The following is a 20171-nucleotide window of genomic DNA, read 5'->3' as shown; positions in this document are numbered from 1 at the left end:
ATAAAATTTTGAAGTTCTGAGAATCAAAACATGGGTCTGTTCTGTCATCTTTGTCCTTGGAAGCTATCCATGCACGTGTAAATGTTTTTCTTCCACAAATTTTTAAACAATAAAATCTAGTTAAGTAGTGATCAGGGTCTTAATGCAACAAAAAAAATATCAGACTCTAAGCTTCGACAGTTTAACTTCATAACTGATTTGTGCTATCTAGTTTAGACTTGAGGAAAATATTAACCACTAATTTGTTTCTTAACACTTACAAAATCATGGTTTATAGAGCTCCCACTTTAAAACTTTATGGCCGAGATTTTTGGTTATTGAGCCCTGCAGCTGCAGATCATTTATAGCCAAAAACAGCAGTGTTCCAGTCTCTGTCATCTCTCTCTCTCTCTCTCTCTCTCTCTTATCTACCCAGGAAAGTACTTGTACTGCCATGCCTGCCAGCCCCAACTCTCTAGTGCACTATTTTTTATCTGAAACTTCATCAACCACTAAACAGCCCAACTCATCCTGCTAAGTCCTTATTCTCTCACCTCCATTATTTTTTTCTATTGTCTCTCTCTCTCTCAACACACAAATACATTTTCATTTTTCACTACCATATTTATGAAGTGGTGCCCTGTCTTCAGTGTTCAAAACTCTTCTGCCAAACCCCACAGATGTCTCTCTTTTGCTTGTAGATAGATGACAGACTCAGACTCACACTGAATTTAACTATTTGAGTCTTCATCTGAGATGGGTTTGCTTAATACTCCATGGGTTGTTTTGCTTCTTTGGGTTTTTCCACTATTGCTCTTGAAAGCACACTCTGATGGTTCAGAGGTCTCTGTTAAGTTCTTGAAGGCTCCACATGCATTCTCTCATCTGAACTCAGCCACATTTGCATTTGAAGCTTTGGTTGATGGGAATGCGGCCTCCTGCACAAATTGTAGCTTCAGTTGTAAGGTTTGTTGAACTCTACCACATCTTGAAGCTAGTTTTTGCTTTGAATTTTGGGTGCCTTATCTCTCTCTGTTTCTTTCTGTGTCACTGACTCACTGTGGTTTTCAGTGACTAGCATATGTTTTAATGCATTTATTCAGGAAAGTGATATACAAAATTATGCAGCAACAAATAACTCACCTTTTCTTTCATCTGTTTATTTTGTACCAGAGAAGTACTCTTCTTGTTAAATTAAAAAATTTCCCTTGGTATTTCCTAAGTAATTATCTTAGTATAATGCTTTATCATTTTTTTTTCCTTTATGTTTTATGTTGGAGTTCTGTTGTTTCTTATACTGAAACTGAAGACCGCGTTTATATATTCCATGATGCAGCTGGATGATGGGATGGGTTCAAATTGTGTAACTAGAAAGGTTTCCTACTCAGGGTTGCAGGATGGAAATCATACCTTTGAGGTCTGCACCAATGGGCCTCAAGGAATTGGTTGTGCTTTGCATAACTGGACTGTTGGTAAAGAACCCTTCCCTTATCCTTTTTGAGTATTTATCTTTTTGAAAATGCAAAATCTAAGTAATGCTATCCTTGCTTGAAAGCTACATTTCGAAAAAGTGTCTTTCCATGAAAGAAGTTTACTGGAGTGAAATTTTCGAATAAGTTTGAATGCATTGGCAGCCTGGAACTTTGTTCTAATATTGAGTTGTATTGATTTCTGCAGACACAGTACCCCCAACAGCATCTGTTACTGCCTCTAGATCTTTTACGGATGCTTTAAATGTTTCTGTTAATATTTCTTTCAGTGAATCCTGTTCCGGTGGAGGAGGCTTTGGATGTTTGTCTGCGAACACCTGCAATGTGAGTAGGTGGCAAACTGAAAATAATATGCTACTCAGTATTCTTTTGGCCAGTGATATTGTGTTGTGAACAAAAATGAAAAGTAATTTGATAGATTTCTCTATTTAATTTTTTCTTTACAGCTGCTAGTATATGGTGCTGGCCAAGTGATCCCATCTTCACTCAGTATTCTTCAGCCAAACCTCAAATATTCCCTTGTTGTGGGCTTATCACCTTCTGTTCAATATGGACGAGTGGTACTGGTAATGGATAAGAATTTCTGCACTGATATTGCCGGAAACAGATTTGTAAGAACAGAAAACTCAAGATTCTATGTACGCATTGGTGAGTGTCTGTTTTTCATTCTCTATGGTATATTCATAGAAGAGTAATTACCCAACTAAAAAGTTGTAGCCATTTAATCACAAATGAAATTACAGTCAATGTTCTCAACATGTACTCTTTTCATGGATTTTTCTGCAGATAGAAGAAATGTGTTCGTCAACCTGAGAATTCATATTCCTGAGAGGCTAATTCAGCTTAATGGTGAAACTAGAACAGTGCAGGCAACTAACAATTATAATAACCTAATTATTCATGCGTATTTCTCAGAACCTGTTCTGAATTCATCTGCGCAAATTTTAAATTCTCTCAACATAAGTCAGGGATCACTTCTCCCTGCTAGCGGAAATAACACTGGGAATCGCAGATTTGGCTTTGTGGTTAGTTGGTTCATAGATTTGATGTGCCTTATTACGTATATTCTAATGTCAAAGGTGTTTGGCCTATCTCTCCTAATCCTTAGTTTGTGGTCATTTGATTCTGTTTCAGGTTGCAAACATGTCTAGCATTGCTATCATCACAGTGAGCCTCAATTCAAACTTGATAATAAGTAGACAAGGGACTCCAGTTTCTCCAATCTCACCAGCAACTTTCCTATATGGTACGAACTGATGTGCCTTATTACGTATGTTCTAATGGTACCTTTCTTCCCAACGTTGGAAGAGGTCTCAAGTTCGAACATTGATTTTCGGTATATATTAAAATTTTACATTTGGGTACACATAATTGATATTTTGTTCTTTTCTCCTAATGGTAATATGGATATCAACAACTTAGATTCAAAAAGGCCTACTGTGAAGTTGAGCACAACCTCAAGTATGAGAACAAGAGAACACAATATTCCCATATTAATAAAATTCATGAAGCCTGTATTTGGCTTCAACTCTTCTTCTTTATCACTATCTGGTGGGCGCTTACAAAGGCAAGCAATTCTTCTTTTTCAACTTTCCTATAAATAGATGCCTTCATACATGCACATATGGCATGCATACATACATATGGTGTACACTTATATTGAGAATTTTACTACTCTACAGTTTTCGCGAAATAAGTAGGAGCACATATGTTGTCGAAATAGAAGCAGTTGACGATATGGTTTCTGTCAACGTTCCTGAAAACATATCTGGGGATGTTGCTGGAAACAAAAATCTAGCTTCAAATATTCTTCGTGTGACACACTGTAAGGGTTGAGTTTTTCCTTGTTAATTGTTACTAGCAATTCAACGGTACACTGTTTGAATTTAGAGGAGTTTTCTTTTTCTACTTTTTCCTAGTTATCAATGTTATCAATGATATAAGTTATGGACAATATGTGCAGATTCAGTGCCTTTGATAGCTTCTGTCATATCTGCATTTGCTACTGCTCTTTTTGTGGTGACATCCATAGCTGCTGGGCTGCTTTCTATTTCAACTGCAAGCCTTCAATCTCTTTGGTCATTTAGCAGACCATCTTCTTTGGCATCTGATCCAGCAAGAAATCTTTTTGTACGAAACTAAACTTCTTCTGATGCTTTATCAACTTAGTAAATGGATAATTGCATGATTAAATCTTTTTCCATTATTGCAAGACTAATTATGTACTTCTCTTCCTACTCTTATTCAGAGAATTGCTTGTCATATTCAAGTTTTTGCACTCTCTAGATGGTTGGCAGTTACACTGCCAGTTAATTATTATGAACTAGTAAGGGGTTTACGGTGGAGTATTCCCTACTTTAGTCTCCCATGGGAAGCTGGGAATGGCTTCCCAGTCTCTAGTCCTTTCACCAGTTCAAGTTCCTACATTACCGAGAATCATGGTTCAGAAGTTTTCCAAAGCAAGCAACTCGAAGAAGAGATTTTCAGTAAGGATACTTCACTATATGGGTTACCACTTACTCCAACGGAATACAGAACGTTTTTTGAGGTGAGAAATGTTTGATTTTCCTGTAAATAGTGATTCCTATTGGTACACAGTGGATATAATTATGACAGTTGTATTGTGCAGTTGGACAGTGAAAACATCAAACCTGAAGCTGACTATCTCCCCAATCCTTATAACTCGAACAGGTAAGCTAAATAGATCCATCACTTACGTATGTATGTTATAAAGCAGACAGGCTTTCAAGTACAAAAGAAGTAGTTAGTTTTATAAAGATTTTTTTTTTTTCCCTGTAGTAGGTGGAGGAATTTCGACAGGACCATGTTCTGGTTAGCTGTGATTTGTGGTACTTTGATTCTGTTACATGTTTTAGTCCTTTTTATCCTGAAAATGAGGAAGAAGAATTCAGAGAAGCAGAGCTCTTACGGAGCACTCACATTCCCCAGATTTGAAATATTTCTTGTAATACTTGCATTGCCTTGTATCTATGAGGCCTCTGCTGCTCTAGTTAGAGGTACTTTTAATACTAAATTATTTCCTTCCTCCTCATGTAATTTTTGCCTTTGCCTCTATAATCTTTTGTTATTAGTTTTCCTTTCTTGACTTTGGGAAAGTGAAAAATTCTTACTTTCATGGTTTCAGGAGGAATGCCATCTGGGGTTATAGTTGGCAGTCTATTGTTGGTTATCACCTCTTTTCTGCTGCTAGCCTTGCTCTTTTTCCTCTCAGTTGGCATTACGTTTGGAAAGCTCCTTCAATACAAGGAAGTGCATCGAGAAGGCCTGGAATTTCACTGGTATCAAGAGCTTGTCCGGGTGACCCTCGGTCCAGGCAAAAGAGGCCAATGGACATGGAAAGGTCAACCAAACTCTGTTTATCTAATCATTTTTGGCCCTCTGTTTGAAGACCTAAGAGGCCCCCCAAAGTACATGCTCTCTCAGATTTCTGGGGGCAATCCCCAGAAGCATGGTGAAAGTATCATTGCCTCCGATGATGAAACAGAAGATGCAGAAGCACCCTTTATCCAAAAGGTGTTTGGAATACTCAGAATATACTACACACTGCTAGAGTGTTTGAAAAGGGTTGCTGTTGGGGTTATGGCTGGTGCCTACATGGACAAATGGTCTTCTAAAACTCCCTCAGTTACCTTATTGTGCATCACCTCTTTTCAGCTTTTCTTCCTTGTTCTCAAGAAGCCTTTTATCAAGAAAAAGGTTCAGCTGGTTGAGATCATCTCCATTTCCAGTGAAGTAGGTTTATTTGCAACTTGCTTGGTTCTCTTGGAGAAGGAATTTTCAGCCGACGACAAGACTAAAGTTGGAATTTTCATGCTATTTCTGTTCCTAGTTGGATATGTAGCACAGATGATCAATGAATGGTATGCATTGTACAAACAAACATTGCTGCTGGACTCTGCTGAGAAATCCTTCTTAACTGGTTTGAAATTAGCTTCAATCGGATGCCTCTTGTTATTCATCCCACAGAGATTGATCAAGACCCTGGAAGAAAAGTTCCAAGTGGAAAGCAAGTTCCAAGTGACTCAAAATGCAGAAGGAGCAACAAGGGATCCTAGTTCTTCCACCGGCGGGTACCGGAGCTCCAGGAATCGGAGCTTAGCTGGCACGGATAAACCGTGGCTAAAGCAACTAAGAGAGATGGCAAAGTCCAGTTTTAGTAAAGAAGGGAGTGGAGTTACAAATGATCCTTCAAGTAGTCACACTCGCCCTAGATGGAGTGGTTTTTGGAGCGCCAAGAGGAGTGGTAGCTCTTCAACTCCAGATTCTTCTGTTGATTTCAAATCAAAACCAACAGGGTTGTACAAAGATTTAGAGGCCATTTTTGCATCGAAGTGAGACAACAGGGTTTTCCCAACAGCAAGATCCTCCAAGTCGTTTTGCAATTGCTTCTCGCGCTAGTCTCAACAGATGATGTATAGTTTGACAGAATTCACCTAACTACTAGTTATTGCTAGGATTGGATGATGATGGGTTCAAATGCAACATGACTCTCACAATGATTGGTTGAGATACTCTTATTTGTAGTGAAAAAGATTGATATAAACAGTGAGCTTTGGAGCTTGTACATTTTTGGTTATGCAGCATACCAGCTTTGTATGAGGGAATTGTTAACCTTTTAAACGAGGTCGGTTTGGACATTAAGCACAATATCAGCATACAAAATATGTCACTGTATGCTCACTGGTCTAAGAAAAAAAAAATTGTAACCCAAAAACAATTGGAAAAAAGTTATCATAGAAAATAAAAAATTGAATAGGATGATTTCCATTGTGTGTTTATAGCTGTGCGAAAATCAGGGAAAAAATTATTATCCCAGTATTTAAAGCGTATAGCCGCCCGGCTCTACTATTTATTTAAAAATAAAATAAAAAAGGAACCCAGTATAGCCGCGCGGTTATACTCTGTACATATATTATTTTTACAACGTATAGCTGGCCGGCTATACTATTTATTTAAGCCGAACAATATAGGATCCCATTAGCGTCTAGCCGCCCGGCTATATTATTTATTAAAAAAATTAAACAGGACCCCAGTATCGCCGGGCGGCTATACTATTTATCAGGGCGTATAGCCGTCCGGCTATACTATTTATTTAAAAACATTTGAAAGGGGAACCTAGTATCGCCGCCGGGCTATACTCTTTACATATTTACAAAGTTTAGCCGCGCGGCTGTACGAGTTATTTAATGAAAAGGGACCCGCCCAGCGACTAGGTGGCCTCTTGTTTCACGAGTATAGCCGGTTGGCTATACGTTTAATTAAAAAAAATTTAAACCGTAGTATAGCCGTTCGGCCATACTATTGTTTAAAAAATTAAGAAAAACCCATTATAGCCGCGCGGCTGTACTATAAATCCGCCCCTTTTTTATTTTATTTTTACAGCTGATGTGAGGAAGCGTGTATTCCCAAGTGAAAAACAACACAGTCGATCCGAAAACAAAAAAACGACACTGTCGACAGCACCATCCAAAGCCCAATTGCACCTCTCTCTCTCTCTCTCTCTCTCTCTCTCTCTCATTTCTCTTCAATCTTGTCGTGGAAGCTGCCGACCAAGCTTGTGCCTTTTTATTGGGCTGCATCCGCATGCAGAATCTGATTCCAACACCTGTTCTTTTTGCATCTTTCTGTCTTCTTCTACTTTCTTGACACCAAGCAGCCAGGCTCAACACCTTTGTCTCCATCTCTCTCTGTGTGAGTCTGATCTTACATCTTCACACATTTGTCGCCATATATAACATAAGACGTGTAAAAGAGCAAATGGGTTCTCTGTTAACCAAGAGTTTCAGCAAGGAACAGCTTGAAATGGCGGTCAGCAAGGTGAAGACCATCGTTAACTCCAACCCAGTTGTCGTCTTCAGGTTTTTCTATTGCTCTTTTTAAAAGAAACTAATTTGTTAACCAATTTGCAGATTCATGTGTTTCATTTTCATATAAATCGTGGAACTAAATGGGTTCCAGCACCAATTAGTTTTGATGCCCAACCCAATTTACAAATTCATTAGCTTTACTGTATTATCTTGTTCTTGATGTTTTATTTTTTATTTTTTGTGGGCAGTAAGACTTACTGTGGTTATTGCAAGAGGGTAAAGCAGCTGCTCACTCAGCTTGGAGCAACCTACAAGGTCATTGAACTGGATGAGGGAAGTAAGTCCTCTCTCTCTCTCTCTCTCTCTCTCTCTCTCTCTCTCTCACAACCCTTTTTTTATTTATCAATTTTTGCTATTGATAGAATTGACTTTCCAATTTCATTACTGAGGTCTCAACAATTACCATATTCGACTTCTTTGGACTTTCTTGATTGCTTAGTCTTAGAAGATTTCAAGACTTAAAATTAAATGAGAAAGTAAGTATTTTCTATGAGTTGCTGACTGTTAGTGTTATAAGTCATATGTTTTCTTCAATTTGCTTACAGTTCATGGCCCGTTTAAAAAAATAAAAATAAAACCCAAGATGGGCAAAGGCTACCTAATGTCGTAAGAATAAGAAGATGGGTTTTCTATGCTAGTTACTTCTGAATTTCTAATCCTATATTGTTGGGGAATTCATATATTTTATTTTTGAAGCTGATGGAGATGAAACTCAAGCAGCTCTAGCAGAGTGGACTGGACAAAGGACTGTGCCTAATGTCTTTATTGGGGGAAAACACATTGGTGGTTGTGACTGTAAGTGCATATGCTATATTGTTTATATCATGTTCAGTGGAATTTGATATCAACAAAAGACCCTCAAATCATTTCAACTTAGTTGATTTTCAGTTTACTTATTTATTCTCTTTTTGGATCGTGCAGCTGTTTTAGAGAAGCACCAGGCAGGTCACCTTCTGCCCCTTCTCAGTGAGGCTGGTGCCATTGCCTCTAAGTAAAAAACTTCATCCCCTGATGAAGAGGTGAAACTATACATACCCGTATTCCTACATCAAGGCTCAAGGAACAGACTACATGAAAAATGTAATAATAGTTAATGAAAATAATGTTCCTACTTGTGTCATGTGCTTGGAAAAAAAGTAATGTTTTTCTATCAAGTTTCAGTTGCAAATTTGATTTGTTGTTTATGGACTTCAAATTATGGGTACACAATTAAGATTGGCTATGCCATCCTCGGTGGAAACTCAAGTTGTCTTGTCTTGTATTTGTGGTACCCCAATATTTAGTGTCAATTTACACTTGAGGAGCTGAAGTTCTTCTAAGTTCTGCATGCTTAGCTTACCTGATAGGGATGCTTGTGATATATATTTTTTGGATTAACTACATTTTAGTCCCTGGAGCTTTAGGGTCAGTATCGAAATGGACCCGAGATTTCAATTTCATCAATTTCATACCTTACATTTCAAAATATGATCAATTTACATCAGGAGTTACATTAACCATCAGGTCCGACGTTAAATGCTGACATGGTAGTTGTGGGACCTACCACAAAACCAATTTCTCTCTCTTTCTTGTGTTTCTCTTCCTCTTTGACACAGTTACTATTTGCACAATGACTATTCGTCTTTCTTGCTACACACAACGCCGCCTTCCGGCCACCTCCGATTACGGGACCGGTAAGAAAATGACCGGCTAATTGGGGGAGCAAGTTTTGTTCTTGAGCCCCGGCCAAGAACTTGGCGAAAATGGGTAAATCACGGTCAAAACAGTCAGCCATTTTGGGGGTTTTAATTCGAACTCTCAATCCTGAAATTGATCTAAACTACATATACTAACAGCAAGAACACATTGAGGGGATGAAAAATCGTACCTTAATTGATGTCAACGGTCACATGAGTCGCCGGAATTGGCATTGGAAGGCGAAACCCTCATTCTACCTTCCCAACCTCTCGTTGGCATCATGAGGAACTGGAGAAGTCGGGCCTTGGCCGAGACATGGTTGCCGAAAGTAACCGGTCATTTTTCGATCGATCCCATAGTCGGAGGTGGCCGGACAACGGCATTGTGTCACTGGGAAGACGAACAGTCATTGTTTGCACAATGACTGTGTCGAAGGAGGAGAGAGACGCAGGGAAGATAGATAAATAGGTTTTGTGGTGGGTCCTACAATTGTCACGTTAGCATTTAACGTCTGACATGAAGGTCAATGTAACGGTCGGTGTAAATTGGTCATATTTTAAAATGTCAAGTATGAAATTGAAACTTCAGGACCCATTTTGATACTAACCCTAAATCTTCAGGGACTAAAATGTAGTTAATCCATATTTTTTAGATACAAAGTGAGGTGGAATCAAGCCTAAGACTTCGGCTTGAGATATATATTAGGTGGATTCAGTGGTAAACCCACTTCAATTTTTTTTGCGAGTTCGGCGTATTTGGTATAGGGCCTAAAGTTATTGACGAGTTGGATATTTGTAGTGGGCTAGAGTAGCAGAGTTTCAGTTGTACAAGGAGGTGAAGCCTCCTAATGAGGGCCCAAAGTTCGAACATCTGTCTAGAGTCGGCCTAACATGCGAAGACTAAACGTGAGTACTGACTATTCTTCTCTAAGTAAGAACAAGAAATATGTGAATTTTTGCATTTTCATCCAGTGAGTTTGCTTGGTTTCATGTTACTAATTCTTGCATGTCATTATCTGGCAAACCACTAAAAATATGATGTTTCCTAAGTAAAAAAGCTCAGATTACATTGAAGAATATATCCAAAATGTGCTCTCTCTAGCTTCCTACAGTTGCAGAAATCTGTACACTCAAAAGTCTATACTTCAAGTTACACTTCACAACTCAAAAATCTATACTTAAAATTACACTTCACAATTCAAGAACTCAAAATAGAATCACATAGCACTTGCACTTCGTAAAGAAAGACTGAAAAAGTTAAAGAGGGAGACTGTACAACAATTCAATTTAAAAATGGAAGAGGAAAGAAAATAAGAGATGGGTAATTCCCATGACTTCAAAATAAGGTATTTACCACCATCATGGCTTCTTTTCTCATTTAGAGGTTTAGAATGCATGCTGTTGTTGCATTTCTGCCACGGAGTCCACTTTCCAGTACTCACCAGGCCTCTTCTTCTCATTACCAAGACCCCATTTCTCCTCTTCTCTCTTGTATTCAGCCCCACCACCATCCAAGTTTGAGATAGAAACTTTTCTCCATTTGCACCACATCCTTAACATGATATAAAGCATCACCAAGCAAATTACTGTGGATGTCAACACAATGGCCACTGTAATGCCAGTTACTGCAGCATCAGAAAGGTGCTTTTTCCTCTGCCCTTGGGATTCCAGGCATTTTGCTAATGGTGGGCCGCAAAGCTTGTCATTTCTCAAGAAGGAACTTAGTGGGAATCCTGAAAAAGTTGATGGAATTTGGCCCTGGAGATGATTATTTGACAGGTTTAGCATGTGCAGGCTGGTCAGCTTTCCGAGTGAAACAGGAACTTCTCCTTGGAGTTGATTGGAAGATAGGTTCAACCTCTCCAACTTTATTAGATTGCCAAGAGATGATGGAATTTCACCGGAGAATAAGTTTTTGCTGAGATCCAGGATGACTTGTAACTCAGTGAGCTCTCCTAGCTCAAATGGTATCAAACCTGTCAAGAAGTTCTCTGAGAGCCTCAGTTCATAGAGCTTCTTGCACTGCCTGATCGTTGACGGAATAGAACCCGAAAAATTATTTCTCTGAAGATTAAGAACATTAAGAGATGTGAGATTTCCTATCTCCTCTGGGATCATGTTGGAGAGACTGTTGCCATGCAGAGAAAGCTTCAGTAAGTTTGAACAGTTACCAAGTTCTGCAGGTACTGTTCCACGGAAGTTGTTTGACGAGAAGTCTAGCTCTCCTAGTTCTTGTAAGCTTCCTAACCATGGAGGTATTGTTCCTCTGAATTGGTTATCACTTAGCAAAAGGTGCTCAACTCTCTTACATGAAGACAATTGAGGTGGCACTTCTCCTGTGAGATTGTTGTAGGATAAGTCTAGAAAGTTGAGCTGTGTGAGTTGGCCAAACTCGGAAGGGATGGTTCCAGTGAGGTGATTGTGTGCAAGGCGGAGACGGCTTAAATTTCTACACATGGATAGTCTAGAAGGAATGGAACCTGAAAAGCTATTGTTTGTTAAGTCTATAGCAGTAAGAGAATTCGAACCGGAGAGAGGAAAGATGGTTCCACTGAACCGATTGTGAGAAAAGTTTATGATCTTGAGGTTTTTTAGAAGAAAAAGTGATGAGGGAAGAGGGCCTTCAAAGGAGTTGTTGTAAAGGGTGATGGTGCTTAGTTGTGAAATGAATCTGAATGTGGGTGGCAATGTTCCAGTGAGCTTGTTATCAGCCAAGGCCAATCGCTGAAGACTTCTGCAGTAACCTAAGCTTGGTGGAATAGGACCTGACAAGCCATTCTGTCTCAGTTGGAGTAAAACTAGATTCTTAAGATTTCCAATTGTTGCAGGGATGGGCCCTGTGAAATGGTTCCCAAAGAAATCAATTCCTGTTAAGTCTGAGCAGTTGGTTAGCTCTCTTGGTATGGATCCTGACATCTGGTTATCATACAGGTAAATGGTTTTCAACCTTTGTAGCTTTCCAATCTCCACTGGAATTCCACCTGTGATCATGTTGCCAAACAGATACAGATTTTCCAAGTAACTCATGTTTCCAATTTCAGGAGGTAGAGTTCCAGTAAAGCTGTTGTTATTGAGGACAAGATCAGTGAGATTCTCTAGGTTGTCAAGGGCAGCTGGTAGCTCTCCTCCAAAGCTGTTATCTGAAAGGTCCAACTGCTGGAGTGAGTAACAGCTCAGTACTTCTAAAGGAAATCTTCCAGTGAGTTTGTTTCGAGCCAGAAGAAGTTGTCGAAGGTTTGAATTTCTGAGGCAGAAGTTGCTTGGAATGCTACCTGTCAAGGCATTATCAGACAAAACCAGAGCTTCAAGATTCTTCAGTTGGGTGCTGAGAAGGTGTATGCTTCCTGAGAGGTTGTTTTGTGACAAGTCAAGCATCTCAAGTTGAACCAACTGGTTAAGCTCCGAAGGAATATCTCCGTTCAATCTGTTCCCTAGAAAATTCAAGTACTTCAAATTGGTGAGTTGACTTAACACAACAGGAATTGATCCAGAAAGGCTGTTGTTGGCCAGGTTCAGAATTTGCAGTAACTTAAGCGATCCTATCGAAGAAGGGATGCCTCCTTCAAGCATGTTGTTTGATGCTGCAAAGTTCTGAAGCTCTTCACAGCCATGAATCTCTTCTGGTATGAGGCCACTGAGGCTATTGTTCTGCAAATCAAGAGATATCAGGTGCTTCAAATTGCCAATATAAACTGGAATGCTTCCATTTAATTGGCAATAGGCAAGACCCAACACTCTCAACTCAGTCAAGTTGCCAATGCTTGGTGGAATTGCACCCGATAACAAGTTATCTCCTATCCTAAGAACTTGCAAGTTCTTCAAAAGGCCTACTTCTGGAGGAATCTCACCGGAGAGAAAGTTCGAATAGAGGAGAAGTGTTACAAGATTTTGAAGCTGTCGCAACTCAGGAGGAAGTGGACCAGTGAGGGAATTCAAAGACAAATCTAGTGTTTCGATTGAAGTGAGTTGCCAAAGCTCACGTGGGATAGAACCAGATAGTCCTGATCCAGATAGGTTCAGACCAACAATATGCATCTGATCATCTGAACATGAAAGGCCATTCCAACTGCATATATGAGCTCTTGGAGACCAGTTGTCAAGAACTCCTGCTGGATCAACCAGTTCTGATTTGATTCTCAGAAGTGAGATGGAATCTCTCAAGCCATCTCCAAGAGAAACAGCAAGAATAGCATGAAGTATTGCAAAGAACAGCATGAAATGAGCCATTTCAATGCTATGACTAAGGTTAAGTTCAGACCAAATTATCTTTTTTTGTTTTTTTGGTCGGAAGTTCAGACCAAATTATCAGATACTGATTCTGAAGATTTAGTATTGCTTCTCAGAAATGCCATGCAGAAAGAAAGGCAAGGCAAGAAAGAGTGAGGCAAATAGCAAGAAGAGATGGAATAAGAATTCAAGGAGGAGATTTGATTAAGAGGTAAGATAAGTTTAAAACTATGGTGGGATAATGGATGCTTGGAGTTTAAATAGTCTTCTGAAGTAGGCCTACCTAATCAGTTTCCAAAGAAAGTTGATAATAACAATCCATCAAAAGTAATTAAGCTTTAACCACAAGTTTTCTTTTTAAGGTAGCCATCTCTTTTTACCTTTTTTCTCAGTTCTGCTAAAAGATATGATGCTTCTCTCCTTTTTCTCTTCTCAAGGTGTGTATGGAATGCTGAAACATGTTTTAGAATCTTGTGGGGGTGGGGAAGTGCATGGAGATAAGGATGGTGCAAGCATGGCTAAAACGAAAACAGAGGAAAAGCATTCCACTTGCACCCAATAGTAAATTGAAGAAGTGGACCGCACTCTAGGCTATTTGAAGTTAATTTAGAGTGGCTTTCTTCAATATAAATAAACCATCCATATCACAGTTATTCCAAAAAAATTGAGTCACATTTGACTTTATCATAGATTTAGTCAATTTAACTTCTAGGATTGTTAGTCCACTAGATAGGTATAAATCCATTATTCTGTTGAAACTATAGAATGCAGCAGAGGGCATGAAAAAGTTGATAGATTCATGCATCATCTGCTGTCAGCTTGCATCAAAGTTTTCATGTTTAAGTTTGAAGATTTTTTCTTTCTTTTTTCTTTGATTCAACAGAGAATGGAAAGCAAGAACCGAAAACTCTTGTTGTGAATGTGCGATGAAGTGTTCTCTATCACTAAATGACTATGTATGTAAAGAGTATATTGCATTAAGATTAGTATCTACCTTCTAGCCCTTGACAATTTTCTCATAATTGGAAGTTTTTTAATCTGTATTAATGAGTCGAAAGTTCAACCATGAGATATTTTCTAATTTAACCTAAACCCACCAAATACCAAATTAAATACAGGAAGAAAACATGAGAACCAAAACAACCCCATTTGATTGATCAATTTGACACAAGTGACCACTTAATCAATCATGTTGAAACATGCAATAGGGCCAAAGACCATGTGAGGTTTGGTGTAATGAGATCAAAAAATGCTGCGTTGGCCCAAATTAGGTCTAATAAGATGGAGAGAGAATATTGTCTCAGTATATATATTGAAGGGATTCTCATGCCCTAGTGAACCCAAAAAGAAGAAGACAAATAAGGTTGCTTCAAACTTGAGTTTCTAAATCTTTGATTGAGAAGTCTAATTGCTTACCTATCTATCAGCAATAGCTTTATATCCTTCCCTTCACCTTTGCTTTGTTTCTCAGGATCAGGAAGAGGCAACCAATATGGATGAAAAATTGACAATGGTTTGGCCCACTAAAATGCTTGACTAAAAAAGGAAAATATTATGGTGCCCCAAATGTTTATTTTTTAATTTTTTATTTTCAGTAAATATTTTTTGAATACAAGCGATAGTTTAAACCACCAAGAGAGGGTTTCTCACACACACACACACACACACACACACTACCAAGGAGTCATGATGTTTGAAGTTGAGATAATTGGTCTACAAGTCAATGTCATTTTCCACTGTGCTAAACCTCGTTAGCTTATTTTTAGTAATATTTAGAGAAGAGAATTAGAACTTGCCCTCCTTTTAAAGTGGAGGTATGATTATCAATAAGACCAAGTGTTTGTACATTCGACATGTCGTGGTACTAGGTCAGCAACATATTCATGGCTGCAAATCTACATGTTCAAGATATGCTCATATATTTTCCTTTCCATATTGCAGCTGAATTTGATTTGTCAAACTCCCACTTAATATTCTTTTTGGAGTTTTCCCTCTGACTGTATAAAGTACATGCCGCCCTCAAGTCTAATCTGAGTTTTAAATCTTTGATCAGAAATAAGAGAAAGAATGTTTCACCAAACCAGAAGACGATCGAGTTTATATTATCTGGTGACTGAGAGACAAAAGAGAAGGTACATCATTGAAGTGAATTATAAAAACACATTTAACTAAGAAAAAGTTGGCCAAAAGGTGCACTTTCTGGCAAAAGGCGTTTTAAATATATTAATACGAAAACATAACATATATCAAATTATCAATAATAAATCCATGATTAGAATTTTTGATGACCTATGATATACTAAAGTGTCGCTCATCTTCTGCATAAAATAGTATTTCCTGTGAAGAAAACAAGCATTTATTTCCAAACAAGCTATGAAAATGCTGATGGTCCTTTTATTTTAATGAAATACCTTTACTGGTCTAGTCAAGGATTATCTGTCCAAACCAGTTATTTTTCAGTAGTTTATATCAGTTAGGGTTGACTTTATTATCTTAATCTTTCATTGATATCTTCAGGGAAATGTTAACTTTGGCCTGCTTTTTGTGTATGATTTTGAAAAGATTTGGTGACCAACTCAAATTTGTGCAGGCACTTCAAAGACGGACCACTAAAGAATGACAGAAAGGAAGTTGTTATTGTAATTCTAAAAGAAATCATCATACATTCTTCTGATATAAACGCGCTTTTAAGAGCGTATAATGACTTCGATTAATTCTCTAAAGAATATCAGAGGAGATCGAGGCTATATTGTTGAGTGCAAGATGGTAAAACTTGGATTGCTGGGATTTCATTAGATGCGACAAATAAAATTCCATTTGCATCAGTTTAGGAGAGAGAGGGACTTTACTGGTGGGGACTGCAATGCAGTGGATGATAACGGGTGGATGAGACGAAATTTTTGTTGAGAGATCATATAGATCGAACAGTGATGTGAAAAAAATTCAATTGTGAATAAACCACTTCTAAGAGATCATATAAGCTTGCAACAGAGATCTCTATCAAATTCTAAACCAATATGATTTAATGAAGAGAAATTGATTCAAGACCCTAGGACTTGGTACAATCCAGGCTCTATGTACAACAAAAATGGAGTGCAAGGAATCAAATGGAAATATAAGTACCAAAATTCTCACCAACTTCGCTCTCCCTTGCAGTTTGAGGTTCTCCTTTACAAAATCGTGCAACTACCCTCTAACTTGCTTAAGACTAATGCTTCCATGCCCATTTGCTGCCAAACTCCCACCAAAGCAGAACAAAACTATTAAAAAAGGAATTTGGACCCAAGAAGACCGATTGTATCGTTTCTGAAATACGTGATCCTGATATGAAATTGATGCTTCACTGTGCAGCGACGGTGGTAGAAGAGAAGAACCTCATTAGGAAACTTGAGAGAGACCAAATGCAGATGACACCAAGACATTGAAGGACATTCAAAAGTGTTCCCAATGAGCTGTTTATTGCCAAATTGTGTGAGGTTGTCTCAGCTCCTCTGACTGTAAACGACAGAGCAGTCACCAGTTGTGCTGCTCTATTCAGCTGATGCAATCTATAAACCTGTCAAGCACAGTGAACATAAACTGTTTGATTCACAGGCCCGCACATGCACACAACCATAAATCAAATATAGGAGGCAGTTCATATCATTTCATAGTTTTCAAACACAGTTTAAGGTGAGTGGTTGATGCCCATATACATATAACCTATGTAGACAGGCTGGAATTTTAAGAACTATCACCCGATAGGATCAAATTTTAATTTTCGCAAATTCCATAACCAAAAACTGAAAGAATAGGATTGGCCTTACTTGAAAGATGACTGGGATAACAGGCCATGAAGGTGACTTCTTATATCTTGCACACTGTTCAAATGCAAATTGGACCACTATACCAACCAGATATGGAGCAAGAGTAGCAGAAGCTGCAGGGCCAGTCCACGGCCAGACATAACCCATAGTCACCATAGGAATTATAAGACTAAGCACCAAAGCAGCAACAGATGAGATCCGCTGTCCTAATTGAGGGGTGAGGGTTCTGTTACTGGGGGCAATCAATTCTGGTTCAGTTGGCCTCCTTAAATGGTCAATCAGAAGAAGGAACACCGCAACACCACTGTAGAAGATAGCTTCCGTAAAGAACAAGATGAGGAAATCTGAGAAAGAAAAGATTATGGTTTAGACAAGAGAAAAAGGTGTATTTCCTAAGCAAACAGAACTAATGAGTTTTTAAAGATAAATGGAATGTATTTTTAAACATGAAATCAGCCAAATGTTTTAGTACTCTTATAGTCTTTAAGAACAGGCCAACTTTTTTCAAATTTCCAACACTCGTTTAGTTCCCAATAGTTGAACCATCAACAAAACTGCTTTTCCAATCCACTGAACCACATCTCATGTTACTTCTTAGAACTTCATGTCATTATTCAATATTTGCATTCATGTTCCCATTGATTATTGCCCTTCCCTTATAGACATTTCTCATCCTTTAGTTATGCTTTCATCGTCCATCTATATCATATCAATGTTAAGATTTTCTAATCTACTTGCTAGAAGTAACACAAATATGAGGAACAGGAAAGTTGTCTTGTTATCTTGAGATTTTGTCTCCTAACATATATCTATATACACCTTTGCCGATAACAATTTAGTGTCACTTGCCCATCATTCAATTGAGTTAGCCACATAAACTTTCATCATGATGAATTCACACTAAAATAGACTCCATTGAAAACCCCCAGGATAGTCTTACCCAAAATCAATAATAATGCAACTTGCAGCATAGAGAAAGTGATACCCAGCAAGGTGCATACATATATATGTTAGGAGACAAAATCTCAAGATCAGGGCAACTTTCCTGTACCTCCAATTCTATGCAGATACTGTGATTATAATTGTACTTCAAAACATGTGGCAACAAATATCTGGACTTGAAAAACATAAAATCACCGCAAAAATATGCTTCCTTACCTGTCAACAAAGAATCCTCAAATACAGTCGATAGGATTTTTCGCAGATAAAGTGAGGGGAAAATGAAAGACGCAAGAAGAACAGCTGGACCAATGAACCATAAGAGGTTGTTTTGGTTCCTTTCTGGATTATTTGTAGAAACTTCTTCTTCTCTTTTATATGGGCGGTTATAGAATGAGATCAAACCCGGTTTTCCATCAGTCCCATCAAAATGGAAGTATGAACCACTAGCTGGAAATATATCTTCGGAATCAGGACGATGGTTCTCTTGCTCTGCAGCATCTGGTTTTATCTCACTATATTGTGACTGGTCTTCAGAAACAGCGAAGAGAACACTCTGACTCTTTGGGATTCTGTTGCTTGACTTCTGTACTCGCTGTATGAATATGCATGACTTACCTACTCAAAGAAGCAGAAGAAATAGATCAAGCATATTTAGAGCAGTACGAACCAAACTCACACTTTTCAAAGTAATGTAATTACTGTTCATAAATGGTTTGGCAATAAAGTTAATGAAAGTCAAATTAGAAGAAGTATCTACAATCAAATAAAGTCCATAGGCTCCCTTCTACAATTATACTACGATTCGAACAGCATGCTCAGTACCTCATGGAAAAATCAAACTTTATGCTGACTATATTAATCCGTAAAGCAGAATTTCAAGACTTTACTAATTATAGAACAAATATGAAAGCTACCTTTAGCATATCTTAGCTGCTGAGCATCATGTTTTTGGCTGCAGTACGGTGGTCGTGATAAGCTCAACTGTACATGAAAGGAAATAAATTATATAAACCGAAGACTTGATAGAACTCTTCTACAAGGAAGCTGTCTTTTGATACTTTTCATATTAGAGTTGCATGAGACAACTAGAAGTGAAATTTATAAAATAAAAATAATAATAATAAAAAAATCCTCAAGAGTAAAGAATTTGGGTATAGTTTATTTCAGCTTAGAAAAATGACTCTAATCAGTCAATAATGGTAAAATCCACTGCACAGGGTGCATTTCTAATCTACATGACTCTGCATGACTCCTAGAAGCTTAAGCTCAGTAGTGGTAACATAAGTAAAAAATATGCTTCATGCGTGCAAGATAACCCAATAAAGGCTATGAACTAATACTCGGATATGACATAATGCCGCAATATCCTTCTAGCTTCTCACAAAGTCATGCCTTAAGCGAAAATTTTGAATACTAAGAAGAATAGTGCAAACGAAATCTGTCCCAAAATAGAATCTTTAGCATCAAAATAAATTCTTTCTTTCATCCAATAGCTTAAATAACTTATATCAGCACACTACGAGGGAATCTTAGTAATGATATCAAATTTTGTCTCTTTTTCTTTTTTTGTTGAAACTGATGTTTGTAGAATCAATCTCACCTAGCAATTCCAAACCTTTTATCTATCAGAAGCAACCCCAGCACACATTCAAACAACATATGAAACATTAAAAAATAATAAAAATTTGGGAATACGAAGAACATTTTCTGAGTAACCAAACGGGACTATCACGCACCTGGGAACCTCTTCTCGTTTGGCAATGGGAAACAAGAGAAGTTGCCAAACAGGAAAACGAAGAACCAAATTTAAGCGCCATATCCGAAAGCAATAGCAAGCCCAGACTGTCGGAGACTCAACCACGGCATGCTGCGGGATTCTAACGCAAACCCATTTGATTCGACGAATATCTAAGGGTACCCATGAAGCAAATTTTCCGATAAAGAGAAGGAAAGGGTGAGAAAGTGGAGGAATTCGGAGATACTGAGGAGTGGGCTTTTGGAGTTATTCAAGGAACAATGAAGCGAAAGAGAGCGGCTTCTTTTGTGTCTATTCGGAGGGGTGAAGCGGGTGACTATATTTTGGACAAAATCCTATTCCTACGTTGTCTGTTTATTTAAGCCGATATTTCGTTTTTATTTCCTTATTCTGTTTCTCATGTGATA

General features: G+C 38.2%; 4 protein-coding genes and 1 long non-coding RNA gene across 10 annotated transcripts; 3 read left to right on the top strand and 2 right to left on the bottom strand.

The window, feature by feature from the left end:
• Window positions 1-250: 250 nt before the first annotated feature.
• Window positions 251-6056, top strand: LOC103343107 (uncharacterized). 4 transcript variants are annotated; one of them, XM_089041190.1, is made up of 13 exons: window positions 251-945; window positions 1316-1451; window positions 1657-1793; window positions 1916-2117; window positions 2256-2494; window positions 2604-2715; window positions 2892-3036; window positions 3152-3294; window positions 3433-3599; window positions 3718-4017; window positions 4099-4160; window positions 4272-4486; window positions 4615-6056. In XM_089041190.1, exons 1-13 carry the CDS (start codon window positions 736-738, stop codon window positions 5823-5825), a joined length of 3279 nt encoding a protein of 1092 aa, XP_088897316.1. In that variant the 5' UTR covers window positions 251-735; the 3' UTR covers window positions 5826-6056. The 4 variants fall into 4 exon arrangements, with proteins under 4 accessions (XP_088897316.1, XP_008245005.2, XP_088897317.1 ...); XM_008246783.2 differs by having other exon boundaries at window positions 255-945; window positions 4269-4486; XM_089041191.1 differs by lacking the exon at window positions 251-945 and having other exon boundaries at window positions 1314-1451; window positions 1739-1793; window positions 4269-4486.
• Window positions 6057-6974: 918 nt separating this feature from the next.
• Window positions 6975-8511, top strand: GRXC1 (Thioredoxin superfamily protein). Its single transcript, XM_008246782.3, has 4 exons — window positions 6975-7348; window positions 7546-7634; window positions 8054-8152; window positions 8279-8511. Exons 1-4 carry the CDS (start codon window positions 7248-7250, stop codon window positions 8350-8352), a joined length of 363 nt encoding a protein of 120 aa, XP_008245004.1. The 5' UTR covers window positions 6975-7247; the 3' UTR covers window positions 8353-8511.
• Window positions 8512-8791: 280 nt separating this feature from the next.
• LOC103343105 (uncharacterized) lies at window positions 8792-13596 on the bottom strand. The gene is made up of 2 exons (XM_089041193.1): window positions 9225-13596; window positions 8792-9089 (listed from the first exon to the last, which is right to left on the bottom strand). The coding sequence occupies exon 1, from the start codon at window positions 13258-13260 to the stop codon at window positions 10420-10422; it is 2841 nt and encodes a 946-aa protein (XP_088897319.1). The 5' UTR covers window positions 13261-13596; the 3' UTR covers window positions 8792-9089; window positions 9225-10419.
• LOC148915340 (uncharacterized) lies at window positions 11825-14185 on the top strand. Of its 2 annotated transcripts, XR_016121912.1 has the most exons (4): window positions 11825-11964; window positions 12075-13278; window positions 13377-13471; window positions 13698-14185. It is a non-coding gene; the product is annotated as an uncharacterized LOC148915340 (long non-coding RNA). The 2 variants fall into 2 exon arrangements; XR_016121911.1 differs by having other exon boundaries at window positions 12075-13471.
• Window positions 14186-16256: 2071 nt separating this feature from the next.
• Window positions 16257-20093, bottom strand: LOC103343103 (uncharacterized). Of its 2 annotated transcripts, none has more exons than XM_008246779.3 (5): window positions 19745-20093; window positions 18923-18989; window positions 18225-18623; window positions 17067-17410; window positions 16257-16816 (listed from the first exon to the last, which is right to left on the bottom strand). In XM_008246779.3, exons 1-5 carry the CDS (start codon window positions 19823-19825, stop codon window positions 16601-16603), a joined length of 1107 nt encoding a protein of 368 aa, XP_008245001.1. In that variant the 5' UTR covers window positions 19826-20093; the 3' UTR covers window positions 16257-16600. The 2 variants fall into 2 exon arrangements, with proteins under 2 accessions (XP_008245001.1, XP_016652440.1); XM_016796954.2 differs by having other exon boundaries at window positions 18225-18626; window positions 19745-19972.
• Between the last annotated feature and the right edge of the window lie 78 nt (window positions 20094-20171).

This window comes from Prunus mume, linkage group LG7 (genome assembly GCF_029339155.1).
Source record: "Prunus mume cultivar Tortuosa linkage group LG7, ASM2933915v1, whole genome shotgun sequence".
NCBI lineage: Eukaryota > Viridiplantae > Streptophyta > Magnoliopsida > Rosales > Rosaceae > Prunus > Prunus mume.
Note: the sequence above shows the minus strand (reverse complement) of the source record. Positions and strands in the feature narration are given on the sequence as shown.

Bases quoted from the DNA above. Each gene is read 5' to 3' on its own strand.
- LOC103343107 (XM_008246783.2), top strand. From the start codon at position 736: ATGGGTTTGCTTAATACTCCATGGGTTGTTTTGCTTCTTTGGGTTTTT. The intron at 2,118-2,255 runs GTGAGTGTCTGT...ATTTTTCTGCAG, and splicing joins AAGATTCTATGTACGCATTG to ATAGAAGAAATGTGTTCGTC. The intron at 3,295-3,432 runs GTAAGGGTTGAG...CAATATGTGCAG, and splicing joins TATTCTTCGTGTGACACACT to ATTCAGTGCCTTTGATAGCT.
- GRXC1 (XM_008246782.3), top strand. From the start codon at position 7,248: ATGGGTTCTCTGTTAACCAAGAGTTTCAGCAAGGAACAGCTTGAAATG. The intron at 7,349-7,545 runs GTTTTTCTATTG...TTTTGTGGGCAG, and splicing joins AACCCAGTTGTCGTCTTCAG to TAAGACTTACTGTGGTTATT. The intron at 8,153-8,278 runs GTAAGTGCATAT...TGGATCGTGCAG, and splicing joins ACACATTGGTGGTTGTGACT to CTGTTTTAGAGAAGCACCAG.
- LOC103343105 (XM_089041193.1), bottom strand. From the start codon at position 13,260: ATGGCTCATTTCATGCTGTTCTTTGCAATACTTCATGCTATTCTTGCT.
- LOC103343103 (XM_016796954.2), bottom strand. From the start codon at position 19,825: ATGGCGCTTAAATTTGGTTCTTCGTTTTCCTGTTTGGCAACTTCTCTT. The intron at 18,627-18,922 runs GTAGCTTTCATA...TGCTTCTTTGAG, and splicing joins GCAGCTAAGATATGCTAAAG to TAGGTAAGTCATGCATATTC. The intron at 17,411-18,224 runs GTAAGGAAGCAT...TTTCTTTCTCAG, and splicing joins TGAGGATTCTTTGTTGACAG to ATTTCCTCATCTTGTTCTTT.